Source organism: Calidris pugnax, unplaced genomic scaffold (genome assembly GCF_001431845.1).
Source record: "Calidris pugnax isolate Ruff unplaced genomic scaffold, ASM143184v1 scaffold70, whole genome shotgun sequence".
NCBI lineage: Eukaryota > Metazoa > Chordata > Aves > Charadriiformes > Scolopacidae > Calidris > Calidris pugnax.
This window is the reverse complement of record NW_015090862.1, coordinates 12932774-12945900: the sequence shown is the minus strand read 5'-3', so window position 1 is coordinate 12945900 and position 13127 is coordinate 12932774. Positions and strand designations below refer to the sequence as shown.

Sequence of the window (13127 nt, the reverse complement as noted above, 5' to 3'; positions counted from 1 at the left end):
CGCCGTCTGCAGCAGGGCGGCTGGTTCCCGGCGTGTGTTTTACCCGTAGGTGCCACAATCCTTTGACTGTGTGTTCAAAAGCCTTGAGTCTATACATTTAAGAATCAGCAAATTAGAAAAATTGTCTCCTGAAATGTTGGAGGGAGGAAAAAGGCAGGAAGGCAGAGAGGGATGGGAAAGGACCAAGAGGGAGGGAGGGAGGGAGGGGAAGGAAGGGGTTGGTAAAAGAGAGTTCATCCAGGGGCACTGCCCTGGCTTTGCGCCCATCACCTGCGGGCTGAGAAGGAGAGAGGGAGGCAAGGAGGAAAAAAGGAGGACTGATTTCACACATTCAGTGCATATCATACAACCAGGGCAAGGCTTTCCTCCCGGGGCTCCTGCCCGGGATGGCATCGCTGCCGTCACCAGTCTAGAGCCCTGCCCAGCAGCCCGAACCATACTCACAGCAGGGTTACAATTCACTGCTTCATTGCTCGGGGGAAAGATACCTTCTCCTTTCTTTTTTTTTTTTTTTTTTTTAATTATATATATTTCTTTTTAAGTACTTTTTTCTCCCTTTTTTGTTGTTTTCTTTTTTTTTAGAGTCTTATAATTTTCTGTAACAGCAGCTTCTTTCTGTATTGGTGTGGAAGTTATATAGAGAGATATATCTATAAATATATATAAGCCAAACTGCCTTACAGGTTGTTGTTTTGTGGGATTTTTGTTGGTTTGCTTTTGTTTTGTTTTGTTTTTTTTCAGTGTTGTATGTGTAGCAGGCACTTGAGTTTATATGAAGATGTTTGCTTGGGAGCTGAGGGGTAAAGGACTTGGGAGGGAGAGAGGGAAGGAAGGACGGAAGGAAGGAGCAGGGACTTTTGACAAGTGGCCACTGCTAGCCAAGGATGTCCAGGTAGATTGGTGTGGCCTTGCCCAGAGCATGAAGGATCTTGTAGATCTCCTTGATGTTGAGCCTTTGCTGAGGTTCTCTCTGCCAACAGCCCAACATGATGTCGTAAACCTCCTTGGGGCAGACTCGAGGCCTTTCCAAAACTCGGCCTTGGGTAATGCACTCAATGACCTGAAAGAAAGAAAGAAAGGAGACGTTGAGCATCAGTCAGGCAGTTCCTGGAGGATGTCCTGTCCCAGCTACTTCTTGGCTGATGTGAATGGGAGTGCTGAGAAGCCAAGAGGTCTGCAGATCCCCAGTGCTCACCTGTTTGTGTGTTGTTAATGATAATTTTACAGTGAAAAGCTTGTCTCTAGCTGTAGTCCTGCAGTTCTCAAAAACCTTCCCCATTTGATGCCTACCTACCTCAATGCTCTCTCCAAATAGCAGGTCACTAGCAAATGAAATGAAGTTTTAATTTATGATGTCAGTTTTTCCTGCTAGTTAAAGAAGAAAAAAAGCCTTAAAAGCCCCAAACAAAAGTAATATTTAGTACAGATGAAATGATATTTTTTTTCCCTGAAAATCAAGATTCCTTTCCATTGCAAAGCCCAGGAGAGTTCTACAAGGGAGAGTTCAGGGCGTCTTTTCCTACCTCCAAGGGCAGCTTTGCCTCATTTTGTCATGGAAAAGCAGCTGAAAGAATGAAATTTCATCTCAAATCACATCTGTGGTGGAGAAACAAAATTTGCAGTGCTAACACTCTGTTCTGGGTCAGGTTGGTGCTGCTAATGAGAGAAATGTGAGCTCTTGGACAGCATTAAAGACTCTTAAGAGGGATGCCATTGGGAAGGCCTCCCCTAAGTGTCTGTTTTTATTTTGCTCACTGGAGGAAGGGATGCAAAGGGAAGCCGGGTATGATTTGTCAGAGAGCTGCTATTACCGTCTGGCCTCCTTGGTTGGAGTTGATGAGTCCCAGCATCGCAGTGTGCGAGTGACCTGCCATGCTCTGCAGATAAACACAGATCCCAAGCAGTGTGTTGAGGGAAGCCACCCAGCAAGGGGTGTTTGGAATTTATCATTTATGAATAGTAATGGGCCTGCCACACAGCTCAACTGATACTTATCGCTTTGCTGTTTGCATATAAATACAGAGGGGAGAGATTAGGACCTGCTGAAAGCGGGGAGAGGAAGATGCAGCATGTGGAGAAGCCCGCGCCGCCGTAAAGCTGCTGGCAGCTGTGACCTGTGGCAGGAGGTGAGTTATGGTTTCTGACAGGACATCCTGGACATGCTCAGGAGCCCTGTGGTGGGCTCTTTTCTCTCCAGGACAAGGAAGGGCATAGACAGAAGTTAATGGACTGGCTTTCAGATGAGGTGGTGCCCTGTCTCATCCCTCTGCTCAGGAAAGGACTCTTTCAACCTTGAAATAAATCTCATAAAAATGCTCTGGGGCTATAGGGCTGTGAGGATGCCACAGGAAGGAGCAGGGATTCCAGACTTGATAATACCCACACCCAGCAGCAGCGGTGCTCAACCAGCTTGTGGATTGTTCACAATCCAGTCCTGGCAACCTGGAGTCTGGTGTAGGCTCCTTTAATTTGCTTTTCCATGGAGCTCTGCAGCTGTGGCCAGGCTGCTGCTGAGACTGGCTCTGACACCCCACCATCCAGGAGCTGGTGGAGGTGTCAGTCCCCTGCAACCACCTGGGTGCTGTCCACCCCTCCACAAATTGTGAAAAAGGAGCCAGTTTAGAGCTAACGTGTCTCCCTCCCACCAGGATGGTGTGGTCTGGGGTGGGAATCCTCAGCTCTCAGAAAGAAGCGGATTCAAGGATAGGAAAGGCAAGGACAAGATTTTTCCAGGGATGGTAGCAAAGCCAATACAGCTGTATCTGTGCAGATTTTAACCAGCCCTCCTCCCTCAAGGCTGGGGGTGACTATTCTCAGGCCTCCTGCCCTGAAAAGGAAACTGAGGCAGAAAGCACAGGGGGCAGCTGAGCTGTCAGATTCCAGCGTGCCTGTCACCCTTGTACAAGCTACATGTGCTCATTTGTGTGTGTTTGTATTTACCCTCCCAGGGAATGCAAGAGCAGCTCATTAAACAGCGTGACAAATAACTTCTGTCGCTGTCTATTCCATTGTTTGTGTCTCTAAAATGTTTGCGTGTGCTACTTTGGGATATACAGTCAGGCCCCATTGAGCACACGAATGGGCAAGTATTAAAGCTGTAAAGCAACACCTTGGATTTGCCATCTCTGCAACTCACTTAATTAAGGGATCTGTATCCAGAAAGCAGAAAATGCACATTTCTCATTACAAAAGGTGAAATTTCTGAAATCCATTAGATACACAGTAGGATAAAAATGTGCAAGGTTCCCACACACTGCTATGTCAATGCGTCTCGTTCCTCTTTTATAATACCCCCTGCTATTCTGAGCAAAAATCTTCCAATGCATTTCTGCTGATGTGCCTCAAACCTCAGCTCTGACACTCCGCTAATCCCAGCCAGCCTTCCCTCAACAGTTTTACACTACAGCCCTGTACTGATGGGCTGCAACTTTTGCTATTCAAAGAAATATTAAGGACGAAGAAGCTCCTTGGGTCCCACCCTCAGCAAACTGGGGCAAACCATACTATAGATATCTGTATGGGAAGAAGCCCCACAGAAACGTACCATGTGCCATTTAATGGGCTTCGAACACTTTTTCATAAACCAAGGACTGCAGTAAGAGCCTCAGCTCTAAAGTGAGGAGGAAGAGGGCAGAGGAAATGCAGGGCGTGACAATAACTTAGGTCCCAGCAGTAATTTGGGTGTCCCCAGGTCTGGCAGCACTCCAAGAGTTTATCAGACGTGGCACATCAGGAACTTAGACAGGAGAGACTGAGGATGAGCCAGTGCATGGCTTTGGCAGAGCCCTTTGATTCTTGCATGCCTCAGTTTCCCCAGCTCTTAAACAGAGATAATGACACTTCTCCCATTGTGAAGCGTTTTATCTCTGTGCCTGAAAAGGGGACATCATGAGGAACTATTGCAGATGCCGAGGAGGGGACCACCTCTGTATGAACTGTTTTGCAAGTGTCTGGAAAGGAGAGATGGTAAAAAGTACAGTTTCCAGCTGAGGTGTCTCAGTACTGGTGTACCTCTGTGTTTGAGAGCTGAAACCAGGGCTGCTTCCCATACGTGAAGATCTCCCAGAGGATCACCCCGAAGCTCCAGACGTCACTCTCTGTTGTGAACTTCCTGTACATGATGCTCTCCGGAGGCATCCAGCGGATAGGCAGCATGGTGTGTCCTCCAACCTGGGTGAGGGCAAAGGCACAAGGAAATCTGAGTGATTAGAGCCCTGAAGAAGGGGTCAGCCCTGACATGGACAAATTCAGGGCCTCCCTGTGAGCTACATCAACGTGGAGCTGTTCAAAAATGCTGGGCTGGCTACTACCTCCCCAACCGCCCATGGGCTTACCCGCCAATCCCACCTGGTTAACGTAACAGATAGGGAGCGAAATGTATCAAGATAAATGATGTCCTCTCCTCCCAAAATGGGCTTGTAAAGAAATCAAATAACAAAACGCCAAGAGCGTACTGCAGCCCTACAGTCTGAGGAACCAGGAAGCAAGGCAAAGACCAGCGTTCAGCAAAGTATTGTGCTGAGTTTTGCAGGAGCTCAGTTCTCTGAGGCACCCACAGAAATACAGCACGAGGTCTGTCCCTCTCTTCTGTAAGGTTTTCTAAAAGCCATGCCCAGGCATCTGCACATCACCTAGTTGCATGAAGGATTTTGTGCTCGTAAAACTGTGCTACAGGCCTTTTCAAAGAGTGCTTTGAATATGCAAATGACTGCAGGACCGCACTGCAAAAAGGCGGTCTGTTTGTAAAGAACAGGCTCGTAACAGGCGGGGATATGCCCGGCATTTAATGGGGGCAGGAAAGCCAGCCCCTTTGGAGAGTTTGGAGATGGAAGGCCCCATGGGCAAAGTCCCACTGGGGTATGCTGAGCCAGGGAAAGGCGCTTTCTCCATAGAGTCTGCCCTTCTCTACAGCACATGAGTCCAGAAGGTAGATACATGCCAACAGTTTGAAAGCAGATGGATTTACCTTCGGATTCACCAGAGATTTCTAACCAAGTGTCTCTGAGCAGGACAAGTTTTCCTCTGTTCTGTCCTTCTACATAAAAAGCACCATCTGTGGAGAAACAGCTAATTGATAAGACCAGCCGGTGCTGGAAGCAGTATGGCTGCAAGGCTCCAGCACTTGTTTCTGCTGAGGCTAAAGTGTCCGAGGTTTTAGTGATGATGAGAAAGAGTGCTGTTGTGGCACTGCTTGGAAAACTGCTTGTCTCATTAGGGACACCAAAAAAGCAAGTGCTAATAACTTTGTAGCACTGCAACCGAATCAAACAGGCAGAAATCTCTCTGGTCCTATGACGGATCAGGGGTGAAGGTATCTGGGTTTCCAGCATATGTGTGGCTATTCAAAATAATGAGATCGTTGCACTCGTTTGGATGAAAACACTTCTTGTACAAACAAAAGCCCTCCTCTGAGTTGCCGGTTTTCCCAAGCTCCCACAGGCAAATCTTTGTCTGATTAAAGCAGAACTAGCGTGGGGAAGGGTCAGCACAGAGACACACTGCTGCGCTTGGAAGCAAGAGGGACGATGCTGGGGAGGTGTGTTGGAGCTGGGTGTGAGATGGGTATGATGCTTTCTGCACGGAGGGTGCGAGTCAGACTTCTCTGAGGTTTGACAGAATTTGGACCAGGGCTTGCAGTGTTGTACTCAGAGATCTGCAACCAGCCCTTTATCAAACTCAGAAACAGCCTCTTCCTACAAAAAAAAAAAAAAAAAAAAAAAAAAAAAAAAAAAAAGAAAAAAAGAGAAGGAAGAGAGGGGTTTTTAAAGGTCTTAGGAACATCTTAGTTTCCTAAGTGCAGAGGTGCTCAGAACTGTGATGCACGAAGGGAAAACAGCTCATTGCAGCTCTACACCTTCTATTTAGAAATGGCTTGGCTGGTGTGTTCTCAGTTTGCTGCTCTGAACTCCCAAGAATGTTCCCCTATAATGGAAATGGAATTATGCTTCTCTTTGTTTGTTCCTTTGAAACCCTGGCTGCAATTTTAGCTCTTTCCTGCATTCCCAGCTTTTACAAGTGGCTTTCCCTTCTTGTGACAGGCTCTGAGGAAATGTTATCAACAGAACAGGACATACATCAAACTTGATTGTTGCAAAAACTGTTTTGTGCTAATGCGTATTTTATTCTCCTTTAAGTAGCACTAACTCTTCAGTTTTCCAGCAATCTCAAGATGATTTCTTAGTGCAAAGCTCTCTACGTTTGAAATATCCTGAACCTTGCAGGATCATTTGAGATTACAGGTAGTACATTGCATTGAGCACACTTAACTCCCTTTTGAACAGGTCTTAACGGCAGTTCAGAATCTATGAGCCAGGTCCTTAGCTTACACAAACAGCATTACAGCAGTATTGCTTGAATGGGACAGCCCTGATTTACACCACTTGTGGATCTGGCCCTGAAAGCAGAGCAGAAAAGCCTGCTAATAACCTAAAATAAAGTCGAGGTCTTTGGTCTCCTCTAGACACATCCCGGTGAAGAACTGCCAGTAAAGTGACATACGCAGTCAACGGTTGTCCCAAGGATGTGACAACACAGTCTAGGCTTAGCTCATATGGCGGAGTCCAGAGTCTGCCAAAGCATTCCTCTCAGCCCTGTATGCCATGTGAGACAACTTTTATTTAAATTAATCTAGTAATAATAATAAAATTAATTTTTTTGGGGGGGGAAATCCCCTAAGCAATGCCCAGAAATATGTGAATTCCAAAATACAGCTCAGCTATGCTCATAGATAAGGAGGTATTCTTTGCAGAGGTATTCTTTGCATCTCAAACAAGATGCCACATTTTTAAGAGCAAATGTTGTCTGGCACCTACTAGCTAACTCTAAGCGGAACAGCCATCCATTAAACTGTACCATAAAAAGACTCCAATGTCTAGCCTAGCACATAAGGCTGACTATTATATTTAAAGGCTTGCCTTTAACTATCCCTTACTGCTCCCCTCACAAACTGATTAGGATTAAAATTCCCATTTCACAGATGAGAAAACAAATGCAGGAAGGCAAGGAGAGGCCCTGCTCTGAAGCTATACAGTAAGTGAACACTCAGTTGAGTTTTCCTGCTCTGCAGTCAGCTGTACCCTCTTATTTGCTGATGTAGCAAAATGATTTAGAGCTGAGCACAGAGGGATTGTGCTACTGATGCCACAGGAAGCAGAGTGTGTCCACGGTGACAGAAATCCTTTGCATAACATGTAGTGGCTGTGATCTGAGTTACACCAGCACAGGCTTGCACGTGATTCCCACAGCTACATACTTCTTTTGCAGGACCAGCCGTTGCCAAAAGCTTAAAAGCAAAATGATACGATTAAATCAGCCTAAACAAAAAAAAAAAAAAAAAAAACAACCCACAAACCTATTTATAGATTTTATAATTGCTAAATCTAGAAGTAAGCAGACCTGCTTTTCAAGGCTAACTCAACCTCCTTCTTATGAATCTCCATCTTTTGGCTATAGTTATGTGGGGTTTAATATTTTTCCTAGAACTTTTTTTTTTTTTTTTTTTTTTTTTTTTTTTTTTTTTTTTTTTTTTTTTTAAAAAAAAAAAAAAAAAAAAAAAAAAGGGGATGCTGTTTTTTCTTTTGCAAAGCCACTTTGCATGGCATATCCTTGGCTCTGGAAAAAATCATTATCGGGTCTTCAGACAGCAGGTGAACATCGCTTCAGTTAAGCCCCATTTTTGCTCAGATCTGGGCCTGGCAGGTTTCAGAAATAAGTGACCATGCAGGACTGATTCTTGTCAGGACCATGCTACTTCTGAGTCTTTTCTAAAACAGTCATGTCATCTTCCCACTCCACCTTCTGCCATTCCCCTTGAGAGACAGGGATGGGGGAGCCCAGTCATCTCATAAGTTCATCTTATGAAGGCCCCTAAGAGTGAAATGTCCTCAAAACAGTGACATTGCAACACTTCCCCGGAGACACTCCACAACCTGGAAGAGGGATTTGCTTTCAAGAAAATAAGGCAAATAAATCCTCTTCTGTTCCTCCCTTTAAATCCTATGAGGCTGCCAAGCTCGCCCTTTCTCCTTGTTATTTTAATGCTTCATAGACCTGCAGACTGGCCTCTTTATCCCATTGCCATGGCTGTCTAGCTTTGCTTGACATTTTTAGCTCTCTAACTTTCTCTCCCTAGATCAATTCCCCGTGCCCACATTGACATGTTATTCCCACTGCTTTGCTCTTTCACTTTGCAGTACTATCCTGGTAATAAATAGAGCAATCAGTGCATATCTCTGAGTAGCCAAAAGTTTCCTTCTTCTGCCTCCATTTCGAGATCACAGTATATCACCTACTGGTTTCCAGCCTTTTCTAATGGATACTCCTAAGTGCATGACCGGGTCTACAGCCACGTGTTTCTGATACTCTCGGGCACCTGGCCTCTGCTCTGAAGCCTCATTACACATCCAAGCCCATAGACTTGCAAGATAACCAGCCACTCCCTTTGAGCAGCTTAATGCAGTATTTGATATGAACCTCAGGGAGCTGGGGGAGGTTCGTGAAAGGCCAGCGTTAATGGCCATTAGGGAGACAGATAATTACTTAATGCTAGTACAGCACTTTGACGATGTAAAGCTATATAAGTGCTATGTACATATAGTATTATAAGGTTCGAGGTTTGTCTGCTAGCAAGGAAAGCTGGTGTCTGGGGAAAAAAAAATCTCCTTGTCCCAGCTTTCTGAATGACATCCAGCTGATTAGGAAGGAAAAGATGACATGTTATCCCCACTGACTTAGGCAGTGCAGCAGCAGGTAGTGCCGCAGCAGTGTTCAGCGAAGTCTGTGCCAGTACATCCACAGTCTGGGTCACTAACTGAGATACCATGAAAATCAAAACCAAAGTAGGACTGTAAAACCCTCATGACAACTTTGGACTGGTGGGAATCCAGATCCTAACTTGTTAAAGGCAGCTTTTGGTGAGCAGCCCTCCCAGCTCACATCCTAGTTCCAGGGCTGTAGCCCCGAGTAGCATTCAGAGGGAAGCTACTGAGCCATCCTCTCCGTGCTCCCAGCTGAAGGTTACTTCATGGATCTCAGCTAAGAACAGAGTTTGGTCTCTGGCATACTCTAAGGCCGTTTTTTACTTTCCTTTTTGTGCAGTTTCCTTCCCAACTTTGAAATAAAATAAAAAATATATTAGTGGTTTTGTTTTCCTTGATCATTTGACATTTGCTTTCCAAAGTCATTTGACAGCTTTCTTCCTGTGCCTGGCCTACTTCAGGGAGGCTCTGTTCCTGCTCCTGCCTTGAGAAAGTTACAAGAACAACCATAGGTGTCTTCATACGGTGCAGCATTATTTGAAGTTCCCTTTTGTGTGCAAGAAGCTGGAGTTTGGACAGCATCACGTAGCAGTAGTAGAGACCTTGGCATCGTTTCTCTCCAGGAAAATCTACTCAAAACTCAATCCACTCGACTGAGTGATAAGACACACATTCTCTGATTGCTGTCTCTCTTCCTGCTGCTGTAGGTAGGAATGACCTGGGATCTTCTTTAATTGCAGACCTGGCTGTCATCCCAGGCTGGGCTGCACTGGAACATATGTCCTTTAGACCTCAGCTCCGGGAGCTGGGTGATCCCTGGAAGACACTTAGCTCCAAACCTTCCCCCAGCAGCCAGATGTATGTCCCCATCAGGACACATTAATTCCTGCTGCGGGCAGGATGTGTTATTCAGCAGTTCTGGACAGCTTTGTATGAATAAGAGCCACAGGTGGTTGGGTCACCCGGGAGGACACAAGGACAAAAAAAAAAAGCAATGCAAGCAAGAAGCAGGAAAAGCTTCTCTGTTTGGCTAAGTTGAGCTCTTGGAGAAAAGCAAACAACAAACAAAACTGCGGTAGATCACGCCTTCGTGAGTCAAAGTTTGTCAGATCAGGTTGGGGCATGCGAAGGTGGGTTCTCAGGAGGGAGAAGCCAGGGCAGTACGTGCTCATGGCTGGGTCTCCAGGAGGAGACACTCCTTCCCTGCCTCCAGTGCTGGATCCAACAGCGCTGAGAGACATTTCTCTATCAGATGTGCCAGTATTTTGCCTGTGTGAGTCCTGACAGATTCCTGGGCACCTTTTGCAAAGCAGGGATTAGCTCTGACACGCCAGACAGACCTGAGCTTTGCTGAACATCAGCTGTCCCACACTTTATAGTTCTGTCACCTTAGTAGGCTCTTAAGTACCCAAGTAGTTTACATCAGAAGTAGCTGAATTTAAGTGCAAGTTGTGACTGGATGCGATTCCCAAGCACTTTATCTGTAATTTCCTTTCAGTTTATTCAGAAAGAAGGGTGTTAGCTATAGCTGAGACTGCACCATGGCCAGAATTACTCTGGCCTCAAAACATCCCCAAGGTGTTCTCCTGACTGAAAGGCATCATGTATTATGGCTGTGCCACCCCCAGCCTGAGCCTCTTCTAAGCGATTTGAAAGCCATTACTGCAAACTCTCAGCATAGCCCTGTCCTTGCCTTCAGGTCTTGTGCCTTTGCTGTCCCTGCTGTCATAGCCAGTGCTGAATGTGAGTTTAAAACCAGTTAACAAAACCCAGAACGCTTCTGCCAAAGATTTTTGACTCGTGACTTTTTGTGTCTTCACCATGCAGCACTCTGCACGTGTCTGCTCCATTTTCTGGGAATGGCAGAGCTGATCCTCTCCTAACCCTCACTCTCTGCATCTAACCATCATCTCCTCCATTGCAGCTCTGACAGTGCCACAGCTTGTGGCTCCCCTGCATACCTGCGACTGAAGACATCTCAGCAGCTTGCTGTGATCATAGAGGATTTTTGGAGATTTACAGAATACACAAAGCAACCTGTAGCTGTTTCTCTTGCATGGCTCTGTGCTGAATATCCCAGCCTTGCCCAAAGCAGGGGAGATGCAGGTCACCTGCTGCCAGAGGGGAGAGGGATGGACTTACTTACCCAGAGAGAGCATGGAGAAAGAAACCAAATGTCCCTGTCGTGAGGTGATGTAAGGAGCCAGATGGACTTGCTCAGGAGCAGGAAAGACTGACCAGGCAGGGTTAATGCGCAACTGAGAAGGGGGTGAGACCTTCCTGCTGTCAGTAGGACTGTTTGGCAAGGGACTGTTTGTTCCCCCCAGATGCACATACTGTGTTTAAACATGAGTCTAAAAATAAAGCCTGCCATTGACATTGTTTTTCCTTACTTCATTTAACAATCTAGTTGCTTTATGACCTGTAATTCTGAATCACATTGAATCAAGCGGTGTAATTTGCAAGCAGGGACAGCGGCCTTTCTCCCCCTTCCCCTCATCTCTGCTCCACTGAGTGTGTTTTAATCCCACGGTTTTCAGCATTCCTAATGAGCCATTAACAAGCTGCCAATTACTTATGCAAATGAGGGGGGGGCAGACATGGAAGGGTGGCTGTAGCTAGAGGTAAATTCTGCTACCTCAAAACGGCCTGAGATAAATCACTGCTGCTCTAAGAGCTGCCTGTACCCAAGAGTCCTCTCAGTTATATTATATGCCATCTAAAAATGCCAGAGGTAATGCAGAGGATGGTTAAGAAAAGGGAAACAGAGGAGTAATCGCACATATATTTTTAATTATGTTTGCCAATAAGCTATTTGGTGTGCTCCTTACCACAGCTCACTCCTCCCCTTTTCTTCCCAGAACTCAAAGCAGCAGCACCCACTGCTAGGAAAGGGCTGTACAACCAGCCTGCAGGGGAACAAAGGCCAGTTTCTCATTTTCATGTAAGCAAATTCTCCAAAATCCATGATCTGCAACCCAGCCATGCCCCCTTCAGCTGGGGAGATGTGGGAGCAGAGCAGCTGTAGCTTGTTAACCACATAGTAAAGAGGTTAATGAGGCAACCACCAGGTCCTAGCAGGTCCTAAACCCCTGTCCTAATAGTTGCTGCTAGAGTCTTCCCAGGTGAGGGAGACAGCCTCCTGATCCCCTGGGCCACCTACTGAAAGCTTCTTGTGGCCCAGAATGACAAGACCCCACACCAGGTTCTCAGACAGCAGAGGGAAGTAGTGGCACTGGGGAAGGATTCACTGGTGGGAGACCCAGTGGCTTCCCAGAAGTCCCACTGCTTGGCTGTGGGTTGGCACTAGGAGGCTCTGCAGAGGGTTGCATGCAGATGGTGGACTCTGCAGTCTTCTGCACCACAGCCACAACATGGGCACCACATGTAGGCTGTTCAAAGCTACCAACTAAGCCACCTTTCTCCTGGTCAGTTCCCAGAAAACAGCAGAGGCCGGGAAGGCCACTAAACCTATCCAAGCTACAGCCATCAAATAGTTTGTCAGGCACTGTATGGATTTAGCAATTTGTCTCCACCAGGCTGGAGACCCTTGCACCACACCAGGCTTTTTTAGGACAGACCTGCTCAGAGACAACCAATACCCAAGAAACAGCACAGCTGTCGGCTGGTTCCAACTTCAAAGGGGATCTGTAGTCTGCAAAGACTGCATGTGCCAACAGAAATTGTCCATGACTGATCTGCATTATCATTTTGCAGCGAGCTGGTAATACTACAAGAAGTGTCTAATAGCTCAAAAGCTAATCAGATAGAGGCTAAGTTAAACCATCATGATGCAAGAGCCGCGTCCATCAGGATTCTGCTCTTTTGGTGAGGCAGAGAATGAAAATCAGCTCAGTTTCTGGCTTCAGAAAGTAAGAAGAAGATTTGACCAATAAATCTTTACTTGGCGATATAAAAGCAGAGTCTCAAAATGGCCTGAGAAGTACAGTTTAGGAAATAGGACCAATAAAGCACTTGCATGTGCGATCACTCTACGCTAAAATGCTTTCAGATCAGTATCTCATCATTTCCCCTTCCATCGTCCCTCTCTCTCTGTCCTGACAGTGACTCCCCTCTGGGTAACCACTAATGCTCCGTCTTTGTCTGCAGCCAGAGCCATTCCTGACTGACGACTATACATGATTTAGATAAGGCTCCATTACTTAACTTCTGGATGCGGGATAATCAGTTCAACTGCCTCGGCATTAATCATAATAATATTCAAAATTCATTAGGCTGGATTGTTTGGAAATCTATTTCTTGTTAATGTCAGATTCACTGAGCATAGGCCTGGCAGTGTACAGACAGCAATTTAGTACAGCCCAGGGTACAGGAACTCCCTGTGGAAGTGGTCCCTTTCATTACGTGCAG

At 46.1% G+C, this 13127-nt stretch overlaps 1 protein-coding gene across 2 annotated transcripts in view; it reads right to left on the bottom strand.

Moving 5' to 3' along the window:
- Window positions 1-227: 227 nt before the first annotated feature.
- NTRK3 (neurotrophic tyrosine kinase, receptor, type 3) overlaps window positions 228-13127 on the bottom strand; it is a 226263-nt gene continuing 213363 nt past the window's right edge. The window contains exons 16-17 of one of the 2 annotated variants that reach the window (XM_014944754.1): window positions 4012-4170; window positions 228-1060 (exon numbers count right to left, since the gene is read on the bottom strand). In XM_014944754.1, the coding sequence (XP_014800240.1) occupies window positions 875-1060; window positions 4012-4170 (345 nt within the window). In that variant the 3' untranslated portion in view covers window positions 228-874. The remainder of the gene's footprint in view (window positions 1061-4011; window positions 4171-13127) is intronic. The other variant, XM_014944753.1, reaches the window with a different exon arrangement.